This window comes from Calonectris borealis, chromosome 18, assembly GCF_964195595.1.
Source record: "Calonectris borealis chromosome 18, bCalBor7.hap1.2, whole genome shotgun sequence".
In the NCBI taxonomy this organism is placed as follows: Eukaryota; Metazoa; Chordata; class Aves; order Procellariiformes; family Procellariidae; genus Calonectris; species Calonectris borealis.
This window is the reverse complement of record NC_134329.1, coordinates 5054581-5072018: the sequence shown is the minus strand read 5'-3', so window position 1 is coordinate 5072018 and position 17438 is coordinate 5054581. Positions and strand designations below refer to the sequence as shown.

The window sequence follows — 17438 nt, the reverse complement described above, 5'->3', positions numbered from 1 at the left end:
CTTGATCATCACTCAGGTATACTGAGATTGTAGCTTGAATAATCTTAAATTCACAGGTGGCCCAGCACAAACACATGCCACAACTTGCAGGAAAACATAACCCGTCAGCTCTTCCTCATGACAGATTTCAACTCTTCCGTGTTTCAGAGAGAGCTAGTCTATAAACTTGAGAATCTTTTCCTGTTCACCAAATTCTACTTTGCTAGGAGCACTTGATAATAAGCTGCCTGCATTTGACAGTTCACTGACAAACTTTATGTCATTTTGGTGAGTCAAGACATTCAAGTAGAAAGATCTTGCTATTCCTAATTCTTTGGGATAGTTCCTCTGAAGATCCTGGCACAAGGTACGAAATTCTTAGAAAGCAGTTACTACTTTCCAACCATGTCTACTTATGCTATTAGATTCTGATACCGGGTACAAAGCCTAGATAGTTTTGAAGTATCAATCACCTTTAGACAGAGCAAGCATACCAAGTCCAGTATGCAATACCCCACAGTTAGCATTCCTAATTTTCCATCCCCTCCAGGATCATTCTCAGGGCCTCTACATTCACGAATTGTCAGAATGCCTTCAGTCAACTAGAGGGAATGTGTGACATGACAGTAGTTCATCAAAAGACAATGAAGGAACTGCAACCTTTCACATAGCTTCCTGATATGCAACTATTTTATTAGCTCTTTATACTTATGGCTATAACAGAATGTTATATCCATTGAAATTTATACTGCCTGGGAGAAGGGAATCCACCCCTTCCAGCAGAGTCGAGTCAGTAAGCTATTTCAAAATAGAATTTCATACTTTATGATACCCAGCAAAGATTTACCCCAGATAACCACAATACAGATAACCACAACAACCTGATTGGTATACTTTATAAACCTTCCTACCAGAAATTATTAAAGCACCCAGATCTGCACCATTCTACAGAATCCCTTTGGTCTCCATTTTGGATCTTATGTACCAGGTCAACAGCTAATCTTCAACTGCCTAGTCCAGAGTACTGACTCACTTGCTGACTACAAACGCTCACTACATTTTGTGGCAAAGGATCTGCACAAGGCAGTAACTAAAATGAGAAAGGACTCCTTATCTTTTGAATTAACAAAAAGATAGTGGTACTTCTATAAACAGGAAGAAAATAAACCTAGTGATCGCCGATAACATTAATTAACCAGCCAGAGTGTTTCAACACAAAAAGGCAGTCTTATTGCCAAGTTTTACCTTGGTTCCACAGAGGTGGGTAAGCAGATCTGAGAGGAAGGAAAGGAAGAGAAGCTATAGAAATCTAGGAGACAAGTAAAGCCCAAATGTATATTACTGGCCAAAAGACTCCTGCAAGGCTTACTTGCAAAAAGGGGAACTGAAAAACAGGGACTTTAATACTGTTTGATGAAACAGGAGCAAACAAGAAAAAGTGACTTCCAGAACAGGCCTGGCAGACAGTAGTAATTTATATTAAGTACACACTTCAAACTACGTTAGGAGGTCAAGCACCTCAAGATTATACAATAGCACAACATCAAGGATCTGTATTTTCATCTTTTTCAGATGTTGCATTAGTCTTTCAATTGTTGCCAACTTTACTGATGTAATAACGCTGAAATTACCTAGAAGATGATAGGATATTTAAGTACATATCTACCATTAAAAATTCTAATCCTCCAGATACTTGAAAATAACAAGTGCTCAGCTTTTAAAAAGTATGAGTAGTTGTTGTGGGTATTCAGACCAGTAATATTTATTGCACAAATCAAAGAAAAATAGATTTAGATCAATGAGAACTCATGTGACCTTTGAGCTAGCTCAGATGCCAAGCAGCAGTCTGGATACAGCGACACATAACAGCTAACTTTTCCTGTTTCTGTAACATACCATTACAGAAGTATGTACAGAACCAATAAATATACATATACACTAACTGTTGGGAGAAAAAAACCCCAAAGGTAACAACATAAGCTTGGGGACTAGACTTAAGTTAGCTAAAATAGAGAGGCATTCTTTAAGAACAAATACTGCTTCTGTTTGAAGCAAGTAAACATGAAATAAAGTTACTGGGATTTTCATGTGTAAAGGCGATTTGGTGGTTAGCACTTCAGAAAAAAAAGTTTAGAAGTTACAGCAGACAGAAGCAAATATAAGTCTCTACATTGATATGACAAGTAATGTTCTTTACAACTTTTCAGCTCCTGAGCAGAAGTGCATTACAACTGCTCTACCAAGCATATAACTAAATATATCTTTGGAAACTCCCCTTTAACACAGGTGAGCGGTATCACATTCTAGATGGCTGTGGGTGTTTTTGGGTTTTGTGGTTTTTTTTTGTTTGAGGTTTTTTTTCTTTTCTTCTTTTCAGCATACTGGTATTTTAAAATTTTTTTTTAGCATGTGAGGCAACTTGTCCTTAAACTTTTGATTAAATATGTTTTAACCCATCAGTGATGTGTTAGGTAACTCAGTCTTTGCTCTGAACAAAAGACAGGACAGCTTATGTAGAGATAACATCCCCGAAGCAGCATTTTATTCATTTAATTCCAAAACATTTAATTTAGAAGTCTGGCATCTCAGTCATCCATCTTAACATGGGCTAATATTGACATAGTGTTGTCAGAATACACAGACAACTAAACAGCCAAAGAGTTTACAAAAAATAAATTCATGATTCTTCAAAACAAATGCAAAAGGTTACAAGTATCAAAACTCTTAGATAGATGCACTGCATTAAAAGAAACTGTGCACATAAGTTAGAGGCAAAAAACCAAACTACTACCGAAACCTCACATTTTAAATGGTTTATTGTAAACTGATGAATAAGGTTGTCATTTCACATCAGCTTAACTGTTTTCATTGACTGAAAAAAATTTGGGGTGGCTAGTTTACTTTGCATGCACAAAATGTACTGCTTAACAGAACTGTCAGCTCATTTCAAATGGAAAAAAATTTAACTGGAATCTAATCATCTTCACTCACTTTCCATTAATCTTCCCCATATTTTCCAATCAACAGGCAAACTAAAAATGCCTCATTTACTATGCATCTTTCTGCACTGTTAAAGTGCAACTAAGATAAATAGGGCCAATAAGCCAATCAATCCATCAATGCCCATGAAGACTCATCTGAAACTGCTTCTTGATAAAGTGGACAGCAGATCTGAACAGCTGTACAATACAGATATGCTTAGCACTAGATATTTAGTGTGACTGTGGCAAGGAAATATTGGTGATGATGGGGATAGTGAAGTGGATGAAAGAGGGATCGGAGAAAAGCTTTTTAATTATTGCCCTCTCCTGCTTCTTCATCTTGCTGGTCACTCGTCCACAGAGTGAGGTTATCTCGAAGTAACTGCATGATGAGAGTGGAGTCCTTGTAGGAATCCTCATTTAGTGTGTCCAGCTCTGCTATGGCATCATCAAAGGCTTGTTTGGCTAAAAGGCAGGCCTGCTCAGGAGCATTCTGGATTTCATAGTAGAACACTGAGAAATTGAGTGCCAGCCCAAGCCTAATTGGGTGAGTGGGCTGCATGTGCTCTTTGCTGATTTCAAAAGCCTCTTTATAGGCAGCTTCTGAGGCTTCCACAACACTGTTCTTCTTCTCTCCAGCAGCAACTTCTGCCAAATAGCGGTAGTAATCCCCTTTCATTTTCAGATAAAAGACCTTGCTCTCATACTGGAAGTCATTGCAGTTCTTGATCAAGTATTTATCTAGGAGAGCCAAAACATCATTGCAGACTGTCTCAAGCTCCTTTTCTATCTTCTCCCTATAGGCTTTAACCTTCTCCAGCTTCTTCTCGTTCCCATCTGCCATAGTCTTCTGCTCTATGCTGCTGATGACACGCCAGGAAGATCGCCTAGCTCCAACTACATTCTTGTAGGCTACAGACAGCAGGTTTCTATCCTCATTTGAGAGAGGCTCATTCAGCTCAGTTACCTGAAAATACAAAGATCAAATTTAAAGGGTTTGTCTTAGAGAAGAGCATGCAAACTTCTTCCAATACTTCCACCATGAAGTGCAAGACTCAAAATTCCTTCTAGATCTCAAAATTCCTTCTAGACAGGAGTCAATTTGTAACATTGAAAGTTTAAAACTCTTTCTGCAGTCAAGACTTAGAAGAGTGAAAACCCCACAGTTCTGTTGTCATACAATGTGTATTTAGAAGCCATTGCAAAGCACATTCACTGAATAAAAGTGAGTCAGGCTTGTGTAATGGAGAAGCATTCACAGAAGGAAGGCTCAGTTTTTTTAGGAAATCTTTGCTATAATTATGCAGACTACACACTTAGCAATGAATTTAAATGTACCTAAAATACCAGTTTTATGAATCTGGAACACAGCAGAGACACTGGAAACTGGTGCAGTTCTCGCGTTTCTTTCCCCTGCTGCTTTCTTTCATTCGACAGCAGAGATGGAAGCACTGCAGTCATTATGATTAAGCTCTGCATAGCACAAATGGAATTAGTGTTTCATAGTATCTTTCAGTCACTTAGTGAGGAATTATACCAAGTAATACAAAAGTTATCCTGATTTCTGTTAACTGGTGGCTACAGACAGATTTCAGGGATATGACAGAAAGAAACTGCATAGAAATAGAACACAAAATCAAGAAAAAAAGCCATGATCAACTCCAAATTCCTACTACAAAAAGCTGAGATAGAGAAGGATAATACTTCTAGTACTATATTTAAGCCTATTTTGCTTGCTGTGTTAATTCAGGAAATAAAACCTACCAGACTTATAGTCACTTGAAGTTGTTCTACTTTTGCAAATATACAAACATAAAATTAAACTCACAGGAATTAATGTGAATGACGTAACTCCGCTACTTTAAGCATCTGCATTAAATGCATTGAAAGAAGTCACTAGAATTCTAAGGATATGTACTTTGGTGTGAAAGTAAGCTTGTCCTTGCTCAGACACTGCTAAAATCACCAGCTATTTCTTTGAAAATGTGCATATTTACAGTGCTTGACAGTCATCAGAATGTTTGCAACCAAATACTTACATACTACAAACAATTAAGTCACAAATATTTACACTAGTCTGAGACTGCTGGTGTAGCCAGTGAACCATTCAATAAATGTGCATCTTTCCAAGTCCAAAAAATAATTTATATGAATTATAACTGTTAAAGTAAGAGAGAGCTTACTTTCAAATTTAGGTTTTGTTCTTAAAATATTCTAAGTCAATTAGTTTTCTCTCAAAACTGCCTTTTCCCCACAGCTCAGGAACCCAAACTCCCAAAAGACACTGATCTGCCTGGCCTAATACAATTAGAGACAATTTACAGAGGATGAAATGCACAGGAATCAACTCTAATGACATCTTCATAATCTTCACAGCTTCCACTCAACATCCTCCCAACAATCCCTTCCTCAACAACCTCTGCTACAACCCATCTATATCATCTTCTCTAGTAAAGATATTAACTCCACCAAGATGTAAAGGCTCAGCTAAGAGCTTTTTGTTCTCTACAGTCTATTAGGACAGCATTTGCTTTTACAAAAATAAAATAAAGAAATCCACCAAAGAAGATGAATAATCACTTGGTCATTCCTGCACTGCTGGAGAACCTTGCTTGAAAGTTCACTGCAAGTTCTCAAACATAGTGGTTGATTTAAAGGAGTCAGTAATGTTTTGCTAAAACTTAATCATTTAACCACACAAGTAAATTCTTCCCTCCCACCCCCATCTTCATTATCTTTACAGTATTCAAAAGAAAAATAGAAAAAAAAGAAAAATAGAAAAAAACAGATATTGATCTGTTAATATACTACTGAGCTGTATTACCCAGAAAAATAAAAACACTATGAAAAAGTATTCAAGACATAAAAGTAACGAGGATGAGACTTAGTGGGACAGGACAATGGTAACAGAAATACCACCTCTTGGCTTTGGAGTCCAGGCTCCACACAAAAGAAGCTAAAGCTACAAGAAAACTGCAACCACAGCTATCCTAATTCTTCACCTGATACATCATCTCCATTTTTTGCCTCATCCTCCACTTACCACCTCCGTTCTTTACCCTCAGCTAACGGCTACCTTCACATTCATCCCTTTCTCTTTGCTTCAAAATAAATATCCTCCTAAATGCTGGTATTTAAGTATTCAGTAACTAAAAAAAGATATGCAGTCATCCTAAACCTTGTTATATTTATTTATTCTACCTCCTTAAGGTGGTTTCTTAAAATTTCTAATATAAACTTTTAGAGACAGATGTCTTCTGTGTATTCAAAACACAAAAATGGCATTTTATAGTACCTAACAAATGTTCTGGGAACCATCGAAAATTTTGAGTATTAAACCCTAAATGTTTACTATGCTACATAGCTGGTGTATTTACTTAAGGGGAGATAAATCAATCTGTTTTCAAATTTCATCCAGTTTGTCACAAGACAGAAAATACAATCTTACAGGAATACCACTAGCCTTGAAAGAGTATTCCAAGTTTTTGTTCTAGTCTATTGTCTCTCTTCTGGTGTTATTCATTTTTAATTGCAGAAAATGCATCACAACACCCACCCTGAAAAGTTGATTTATAAAGCCCACTTGCACAGGAGCCACTGCAATTGCAGATAACCTACACCTGAAAAGCCTTCTAACCTTCCCTAATCACAATCAAAATTCAATGCAAATGTTGATAAACAGCATATTCGCAGGAATTTCTGAAGATCACATTAATAGAGGGAGGATCTTGTAAAGTCTAGCATGAACTCTGGTATTCTTGGCTGGTCTTTACTCAACATCCAGTATTAAAAGTAGGCCTACACTACAATCTTTAAAATGCAGTGTAATTTTTGGAAGCATCTTCATAGTATATTTAGACTAGCCAGTTAAGTTTTAGCTGTTGCATCAGCTTGGGCTGAGAAAGTTTGCTAAAACTCTCACTAAGCACCAGACTAACAAAACTTATCCTGGCATAGCAAGATTGAGAAATAGCAGGGAATACTCAAGATACATTCATGTAAAGCATAACAAAAAAAGCCCAGGAAAAAAGCCATCTCTCAGGATTAACTGCAGAACAGTTGTTCACATGTGGAAAAAGAACGTTAACTTCTTAATCAAAACATGAAAGCATCCAAGAGACAAGATTAAGAGACTTAATTAAGAGACTATTCCAGATCATCACTAGACTGCTGTATAATTTAATTTCCAAGATGACTTAAAACTCACCTTGAAACCGTTCCTTAAAAGTAAAAAGGAAAAATTAACAGAGAAGCTAATTCAACATGCTTAGGAGATGTTTACTAGCTTTAAGATGTATCAAAAGTTTCTGACATATCTTGGAGAATCAGCAACTACCATCAACTCAAGTCCATCTCAAAACAACTGGGTTTTTGGTAATGAGTACAGTCTTTTTAGACTACATAAAAATAGAAATAAAAATCTGCCAACTATGCCTTTCAAAAATGTTTTCTAAACAATTAGTGACAAATTATAAAAATTACTGAACTGTAAAATTCTGGAGAAGAGAGTAGAAATGATGTTTGTCAACTACACATCCCTTTGTCAAACATACTGCCTTTCCAAATGCAAGCCCTAACAGTCAGATGGCAAAGCAGTACTATTCCACAATAAAGCTATAGAAAGCTAGCATAAAGTACAATTACTTTCAAAAAAAGTCAGTACACTGAAGACCCCCACCAAAAGTTAAACTGAGAAAGGTTTGAAAGCAGCTTAATCTTCTTTTGTTTCTTCAAGTTTTCTACATTTCCAGTTAGAAGAAAAAACAGGACATTCATATTTCATGTTTTAAAAATTACAAAAGTGAGATTTTAGCACTGTATCAAAGGAATTAGATCTTGCAATACAAAAATAAAGCTTTTAGTTTTCTTCAAGCCATTGAAGAAAAGCCATTGAAAATGGCTTGAAGAAGTCATTTGTGAGCAGCTGCCATAACAAATACAACATATCATAGCCAGAAGACTACATACAGCACTGCCACAAGCCTCGAACCACAAAGTGAATTACTTTTTCAGATAAGGTACAGTTAAAATATAAATGCCATGCCATTCCTGGGCATAATTTATATCCCCTGGCAAATTCTGTTAACTTAATCCAGAAACTGATAATCACTTTCAAAGAAAGCAGCATCTGATGTGGAGCACAGGATCTCAGTCTAACAAATAAGTAGTTTCACACTAATTGTTCTTCTGTGGCAGAAGTTTCCAAAGCTCGGAGCGAAGCTCATTCCTTTCTAATGTCATCGTCCAACATGCTTCAGGATGTCAGTGTGATTTCCCTCCCCCTAATTTTCATTTCGTTAGTCCTGCATAATTTCCTTCTCATTTTGAAGCTGGTGATTTCTGAGAGGGAAATGGGAAATTATCCCCCATCCTAGCTAAAAAATGCTGATACTCTATGTAGGTATATCTAAATATCACATCTACCTCCCTGGTGTAACAGCTATATTACAAGAAGCTGGATTCAAAACGAAGCATGTGACCTTTACGGAGCTATCTACTGTTTTACCTGTTTCAGATACATTAGCAAAGTAGATAAAAAGAGACATGTTTCTCTTCACATGTGGTGATAATTTAGAGTAAAAGAAAACTTGAAATGCTGAAGGAAATTTATTTCTTCCTATATTCCATTCTACCTATAGCCTTTCCTTAATAGAAAAGATCTTGGACTGCAGCAATTTAGTTTTATATTTTAGACATAGACACGCTTTCTTATAATGGCTGTTAGGAGAAACAGAAGCACTTAAAAGATAGAAAAGCCATTTGTAGTATGACTTCAAAGTAGTATTTACTTACTTAGGTGTTACTCTATACTTTCCTTATGCAAACACACCTCTCTCTCTCTCACCCCAAAGTTTGGGGTTATTTTCAGTCCTGAGCCAGAAGATGCAATTGAACACATAGGCTATTACTGACAGTCTGCTTTTTGTAACAAGAATACAGTCTAAATCATTTTATTTCTATAATACTTACAGGTATCTCCTCCTCTGCTTTATGCCAGGAAAAGCTCTTTCAGTTTACTGGGAAAAAAATGGGAGTACATAAAAGGAATCCTGACTATAACCCTGGAATTCCTAACTATACATGCTGATGAGCATGGCAGTACTGTTATCAGCTCAGAAATTACTTACACGTGTGTGATCCCACATAGGCCATACCAAGCTGAGTTACTTTCACAGGGAAAACACACCAAAGTGAAGGTTCCACAACTGACAACAGATCTATGATCTGTCGGATTATGTAGTAGAATATGACCCAGGTCAATTGAATGTATGTGATTATACTTCTGTTTTGTTAGCCAGAGCATATAAGTCAGAGCTAGAGGCAGTTCTTAGCAAGCTGCTGCAAAAAATTACTGTACCTGAGCCAGTATAAAGTCAGGTTTAATTATTAAAACTCTTCTGATACAAAGTTATACAGTCCATAATTTTTGAACAAAGAGAAACCAGACTAATGAATTAAACCAGATCAGTTTCTTGCATCATGTGGCTTCAGTGTTTTATATCAAGCATTGGAAGTTCTATAGCTAGATTTACACTACAAAACCACAGTATGGAAGTCATCGCACAGCAGGGGAGGATATTGTTTACATTAAAGGCATCTCATTCCCCCCTCCTACACACACATACACTTCATTAACCCAAAACCAGACACTGATGTGAAGAACTCGGTGATACAATAATAGAAGTATAGAAGATCCCAAACTTTTAAGTCCATTTATGTACACATACAAAGCCTACAAATTAAACTAGAACCTCAAGCTATTTCGCTTCAACTCTAGATAATACCAAGACTTAAATTTATTTCACCCTGAGTAGCAGTATTTCACACATGACTAACTTTAAAATTATACATCTCTCATAACTCAGATTCATCTTACCAATTCTAAAGTGTAAATTACTCTCTACCTGCTATGTAGCTATACTAGAAAAGCAACATAAATTAATAGACCTCCTGAGCACTACATATTAGGATTAATACTGTCTGGAATACTAAGGGTTTATACAGCTAAAATGTTTAACCTTTTCTGGAATGATCTAAAAGCAAAGGTACTCAGTGCTGTATTCTCAATATGCTAGAGTATTTGTTCCATCAAGTGAGAACCTTTAACACTTACACTAAAAGCAAATTTTTCCCCAGTGTCAAATTTTTCCCCGTTGAGAAGTAATTTTTTTACCTACCGTGTAGGGTTATTTCAAACAGTTGGAATCCTGGAGCAGCATTTAATGCAGTGAGAATGCCACACCCCTTGGTAGAATGCCATTTAATAGAGGCACATTTACATATGATTGTATTTTCTATTAAAATAATTTTAGCTGAAAAAGAAGTAAACTAAACTTATTAATTTATAACAGCAAAGTAAGTGAAAGTTTCATTTTCCTCCCCTGTCTACACATTATAAGCCAAAATACTAGAATTCTTCCAAGGAAAGAAGTTTAAGAGCAACAAAAATTGTATTATTGAGCAGTAGTTTCCTTATTTAAGCTACAACTGCTACTTCATCAGGCTTTTCTTTAAAATAAAGAACTGAAAAGTAAACGTCTCTCCAGCTTTATACTGACAACTGAAAGGCAGTCTTGTCATACTTTCTCTTCCTTCAGTGGCAGTCTCAGAAATAATGCAATATGCTTTCATTAAAATAGCCTTTGTTACTTTGTGTTTTCGGAGTAACTATCAGGCTGTTGGCTATAGTGTGTATTGTAAAAGCATGGTGATAAATATCCAGAACTGAAATTTACCATTCAGATTTCTATTTACACTGGAAGCACACTATTTTCCTACAGCACCTTTAAAAAACATCAGATATGTTATAATCAGAGATTTAAAATTTTTTTTAAAAGAAACTTTTCAAATCAAGATATCCTGCATTGAGAATAGATATCCGAGTTAGAACACTGATTTCCTGTTGAAGGAAGTCTAACGTCTCTGAAGTGCAAGATTATTTGAGTATTATTCTGTATAGATAAAAAGTTCTCTCAATAGCTGTAATTTACAATCACTGAAATTGAAGGAAATATTAGCTGTATGAGAACAGAGAGCCCACATAACATCATTTCATAAGAGCTTATGCTCAGACTTACAAAATGAACTTCAAACACTGAAGAGCATTCTGGAAATTACCATGTTAGAGTGAACATCTGTGAAAGCCAAGTAACCAATAGATGCTACATTATAGGCATGCAACAGTATACGAACAGCTTAAAATAAGGAAACTGTTGCCTTTTAAATTCAGCTTTACTTTTTGTATTTTTAAAGTATCTATAATGTAATGTTGCATAAATGCTCAAGACTCAGCTCACCTACAAAGTGTTCTCAAGGTCGCCATTACAGAAGCTCATCATTATACAACTTATTTGAGAGCAAAAGTAGCATTACGGATAAGAATACTGTGACTCAAGGTGAATGAAAATTTAATAATTAGTTTAAAAAGACAACTGGACATACACACTGGTTATATGTACTTTATTTACATATTTCCTGAAGCATAGCAACCGTATTGTTTGTTTCATATATGTTCAGAGAGCCTTACATATGCTATAGTTCAGCGATATTTGGAAAAAAAAAAAAGCTACCTACTAACTGCAGCTAGAAATACAGTCTTCTAGATCAGAAGTGGATTTTAGTGGTTTCTCCTTTTCATCTTTTAGAATCAGCAGTTGAGAGATTTGAGAGATAAACGGAGCTGTTACTACTACATTATATGTATCAAGAATTCTAGTGATATTAAAATACAGCTTATTTTAATGTATAGTGCCTCTGATATTGAGATACTCAGAAGTATTGCTGGTTTAGAACTGGACTGGTTATAGTATTTATCATGACACAATAGCAAAAACGAACAAGAACAGCAAAGTAAGTGTCTTTTTACTGCCCTCATTTAAGGGACACAACATACATCACAGCCCCTGAACAAGACTAAATGGATTGATTCTTACAACAAAAATGTGAACTCCATTTGAAGCCGCTCTTTCAAACTAAAATCATCTTGTGTCTTTAAATAGCAGTACTCTCAAGGGAAACTTGATTCTTCTTGGGGTCTTTTGGTATTCACAAAGGACAGATCAGCAAGAACAAACCAATTGTAATCAGATACAGCAAAGACACTGCTAAGCATTTACTGGCTTACATTAAGCATTTACATTCCCTTAAAATTCAGATTATATGAATACTTTGTTTTTAAAAAAGGGACTGGACATAATAAGTTTGATCATTCTTCAATTTTATTACGTATCAGTACAGACAGGTCAGTACAAGTAATTTTCATTGCTTGGTTCTGAAAGGAGCTGAGTTGCAACTGTAACCTAGTGTTTAAACATACCAGTATTCAACTGGGTTAAGGAATGCATCGAGAATTTGTTACCCTACAAAGAAGAGGCAAAAGGCAACGTTAAAGCTTGGGAAACGCTCTCTGTACACTGGGTAGCTTTTATACCCGGATGCAACTACTACACCATCTTCGAGGCAGAGGCTCATGTTTGTGGGTGAGGCCTCTATCCGTGCCTTTTATCGCGAGGCAAAAGAAACGTCTAGAAAAGGAAGGGGCTCCTCCCGCCGTGCGCGGTTTCCCCAGACACCCCCGCCCCAGCGGCCATCCCACCCGACCAGCACCCCCAACCGCTCGCGTGTCCCAGACTCCCCTAGAAGGGGAGACGCACCCAGGGTCAAACCCGTCATCCCCACCGCTAGCCCCCAGAAGCCGGGGGGGGGGGGGGGGGGGCGGTGCGCCAGGATGGACCCCATCTTGAGCAGGGGTCAGAGAAAGAATCCACTACGTTCCCGCCGCGACGAGGAGAGGGGCGGGCAGTATTCAAACTGCTGCACTGCGCGCCGGATTGGCGGGGCTGGGGGAGAGAGGCGAGAGGAGGGCATGGGGTCAGCCACACCCCCAGGGCAGGGACAGCCAAGGGAGCGGGATGGCTGCAAGGGAGTCCTTCCGAGGGAATGAGGGAAATGAGGGAGAAAGAAAATAAATTTGCAAGAAAAGGGGGATCTAGGTCCAGTTTGGACCGGCTACTGTTTGTCTCATCTCTCCCCGAGGCAGGTAGTAACGGGCACCGCCCCACACGGCGGCGAGGTGTCCCAGCGGGATGGTCTGGCTCTTGCTCCCGCCCTCCTTTCTTCACTGCGACGGGTGGGACCTGGGGCTCGCATCCTCCCCGGACCCAGCTCCGCCTCGGACCAGCCCGGACTTCCCTTCCCTCCCTCCCCCGCCACTACCCACCCTACACACTCCTCCCCGGGTACGACCCACAGCCGCCACGCTACCAGCCCCACTCACCGACTTCATGGCCGAGGCCATGTCGTCGTATCTCTCCGCCTGCTCGGCCAGGCGGGCTCGCTGCAGCAGCTGCTCTCGGTCCCCCATAGCCGCTTCCGTGGTGGCTGCTGGGCTGGGCACTCTGCGCCCCTCGGAGAGCGAGGAAAGGGGGGGCGGGGATCTGCGCCTCGAAACGCGCGGCTGGTGCGAGTAGGGAACTTAGATGGAGCCACCGCCTCACGCCCGCCCGCCCGCTCACGCTCTCGGCGACCGTCGGGCTCGCCTCAGCTGCCGCTCACCCGCCGGCCGCGCGTGCCAGGCGACGGTTGGCGCCTCGCGCTCACGGACCGCGGCAAGGCGGGCACCGCGCGCTCGCTGCGTCCCCTCCGCGGCGTGTGCAGCTCGCGCCTCTCCGCCCGGCTCGGAGCCCCGCGCTGCTGCCGCCGCCTGCGCCTGCGCGCTAGGAAGGCAACGAGGGGGCGGAGTTGAGGGGACTGCAGGGGAGGGGAGGGGGCGCTGCTCCCCCGCGTTCTATTTCTAGGTGACGTCACTTGCTATAAATAGCTATCCGGGGCGCCGGCGGGGGGAGGCGCATGCGCGCTGCGAGTGCTGCATTTTATTGCTGCAAAGGTGGAGGTGGGCAGTGGGCGCTGGCATTGCAGAGCCGGGCCGGGGCTGCTCGCCCGCCCGCGCCCCGCAGTACGGACAGCGCCGGACGTGAAATGCCTCGGGACGGGTTCAGCCGCCGCCTCGCCTCGCCTGCCTGCCTGCCTGCGTTCGGCGGCGTGGCGCAAAGCTGCCGCCACGGACCCCCGGAGGCGCCTCTCCCCGGGGAACCCCACTCGGGGTGTGCGCGGGGGAAACGCGCACCGCCTTCACGTGTCCGACCCTGCCCCTGCGCCATTACGGCTTTGTGCTGCCATAGCCTTCCAGCGCGAGCTCTGTCCTCCAGTATTTGCAGGCCGTGTCTCCTTCCAGTGAAATAAGTGTCTCTCCTATCCCGGCTGCTTTGAAACATCCCTAGCGGTGGGGGTGGTAGGCACGGGCCAGTTCTGCTACCTTGCCTGAGAGATGCAACTGAATTCAATTTTACGACATATTTTCATTTGTAGTAGTGGAGCTCTTCTTTCATAAATTGAGAGAGTACCAGCCTTACATAAAAATCATCTCAAAGGAGAAGCATTGCACAAAAATGACACTGCTGCTGCTGGTGTCTGCAGGAATGCTAGCATCCACGTTACTCATCTATCACAATAAATCACAGATTAACCTTTTCTATTCAACCCACAGCCAGCATTTAAACATCACTGCACCACTGTACATATGGGGAGCTGTTGTACATCGGCGTGAAAGCTTTGCTCACCATCAGACAGTCAGCATCAGAGCTGCTGACCACGGCACCCATACCAATGTAAGCTCACATCTGTTCTCACCCCCAAAGAGGAGGACAGAATGCACGTTAGCACGTGCCAGAGGCTGGGGACCGAGGCTGGTCTCACTTGTGACACTACTCTCCCATTATCCTCAGTACTCTTGCACTGTTGCAATCGAGTAAATCCAGTCCATTGTGTCAGCCAAAAGTTTTTAGCCTTAACTCTAACATTGCTGGCTTCTGTGCGTTAAGCCGTAATGTCATTTAAAACAAATGCTGCAGTTAGTTTTAAAAGGGACTAGATGAATATTGCTAATTTTTTTAAAGGACATAAATAAATATTACGTCAAATAAGAATAAATGGTAATAAAGCATGAAAGATAAAAATTACATGTAGCAAGTTACAAACTGATTGCCAGAACATTCAGGAAATAGCTCTTTGCAGTACTGTGAAGCACACAGTTGTACGTACGTATCAGCAAGCTGCATGGTGCCTTTTTCCTAACAGCATTTTATTTTCACTGTTTCTAAGAGAAGGCAGTGACGTATAAAACCTTAACAGATTGGATCCCAAGTATCAGTCTAATTCATTATCATCATTAATGCAAAATTTGGATTGATTTTACCTAAGGATAAAGTTTTATCTATGGACAGCAGGAACACATTCTTGAAAAGGTATGACTCATTGTAAAAATATAGATTTTAATGTATCTAACACTTATGCAAGAATAGTGAGAGATGGGCCAATCCAGAATGACCAATACACTTTTCTGGTTTGGAAACTTTGCTGTTATAATAACTTTTTAGTAGAGATTAGTCAGTCTGCAAAGTGTTCCAGCAGTTCTGAAAATCCGTAGGATCTACCAAAAGCTTTCTAGTCTCATACAGCAGTTTCAAACTCCCAAGGGAAACAGATTACGAAGTATTTTTCAAACCAGTTATTCACCCACTGCATTGTCACCAGACAATCTGCATTAATCTGCCAAATATATGTGGATATATCTACATACGCACAAAAAACATTCTCATTAAATGCTTTTGGGATTTTTTAATTAAAGCTTATGTATAATGGCTATTTCTCAGTCTAGAGCATCTCAAAAACTCTTAGCCTTGAATCCACAAGGTTATATGTCACCTCATTGTTCTAAAACCAGATACATGTCTAAATCCAACAGTTGCAATGAAAAGTAGTAAAATAAGGCAACCTTGTATGCAGCATTTCTACAGTCTGACTGTAACCTAAAGAAAGTGAAGAGATTGCATTTTACACATACAAGGTCTGTGGGAGAGTACTTATATTCTCCTGTGCGTACAGCGCGTAGTGCTTTGGATCTTCAGCCTTAATAGTGGCTCCACAGATCTGTAGAGCTACAAATAAAAACAAATTTGACGTCATGCAATGAGTTTTAATCTGCTACAATATTTATAAGCTGAGTTACAATATCTTAAAAATAAAAATGGAAAGGAAATGGAAATGTCAGCAGACCTTTTACTAGAGTGCTGAATAGGGTGCAAAACACTGCCGAGCTCAGATGCCAGGCATCATACATGATGTTCCGCGATTCCCAGCAAAGCTCAGGCAGGAGCTCAGAAATACTGCTCTCATGAGGCAGGATTGAGAGTTGTTGGCAAAGTGACCACACCCAGAAGAATTTGTAGATGGAGAAACTTATAGTACTGAAAATTGCACCATGACCTAAGGCAGTGGCTCTGCTCCACAGGCATATCTGATTATCGGACAGCACCGATGTTCCACAAATAGCTCCCTGCTGAAATGCCGTTCTAGTTCACTGCTTGGCTCCACAGAGGGGCACTGGGGACACCAAAACAGTCTCAGAGGGCGTCTCCCCAGTGCTGATGTTTAGCTGAGGGGACAGAGCTAGAAGGTACACTGCTGAAGAGGAAACACGACAAAGAAACTACCCCATGCCATTCCCAGCCTTTCCCCATGGTGGAAAGCCTCCCCCTTTAGTTGTTCTGGTAGCAGTGAGGGAGCACGCATCTTTTCAGCACTCTTCCTGAGGCTCATGGAACTAAATCAGTGGTACTACAAAGTCCCTGTCACCAACATCCTCCTCATCCCTGGAGCAAACGATCTTCCCTCTCTTTCCTGCAGCAAGGAAATGTTTTATTTAGGGAACTGCTAAATGATAAAAGTCTTGGGGTCAAGACACTGAAAAACAGAGAGAGAACAACAGAAGCAAATACCAGTTGATGGGGGAGGTTAACCAGCTTCCACATCACAAGAAAAGGAAGTAGAGATGAGTATGGTAAAGAGAAAGAGAGATGGAGGGTTTGTGGGCATCTGATCTTGGAAATACTGTGACTGGCACTTACATGGGGCATGATGCTCAGATAGTGCTGTAAGGACAGATTCTTTCACAGGCTTAGGACTATCTATAATTTTTATTGTTAGAATCCTCGCAGCACATCCCCCCAATAAAGTGAGATAAGCACGCATCAGGGAGGAAAGGTGTTATAACCAATGACAAGATCAGAGCATGAGATAGGAGTGGGTGTAGCTGAAGTGTGATGATTCCTTCCCAAACCACAAGGGACTATAATTTCAACGATACATTTCTAGCCAAACCATACACTACAGTTTAACGAGCAACAGAAACCTCTAGGCTGTCACAGTGTGTGTGAAAACATTCTACTATTTGTCATATTTCAATTTCATATTAATCTTGAATCATTCTCCCAGAACTCCCTCATAACGCGAAGGTAAAACCTAGAATGAAGGGAGAAACATTACAGTGCCCGAGCGCTGCTCAGAAGCAGTAGGGTTCATGCCGTGAATTGTGGTAAAGTACGTTGTATATGTATTCACCAACATGGGAAGATCTTTAAA

The 17438-nt window shown here is 40.3% G+C and overlaps 1 protein-coding gene across 1 annotated transcript; it reads right to left on the bottom strand.

Annotated features, from left to right (window-relative positions):
- Positions 1-2488: 2488 nt before the first annotated feature.
- YWHAH (tyrosine 3-monooxygenase/tryptophan 5-monooxygenase activation protein eta) lies at positions 2489-13678 on the bottom strand. Its single transcript, XM_075167425.1, has 2 exons — positions 13237-13678; positions 2489-3927 (listed from the first exon to the last, which is right to left on the bottom strand). Exons 1-2 carry the CDS (start codon positions 13321-13323, stop codon positions 3271-3273), a joined length of 744 nt encoding a protein of 247 aa, XP_075023526.1. The 5' UTR covers positions 13324-13678; the 3' UTR covers positions 2489-3270.
- Positions 13679-17438: the final 3760 nt, after the last annotated feature.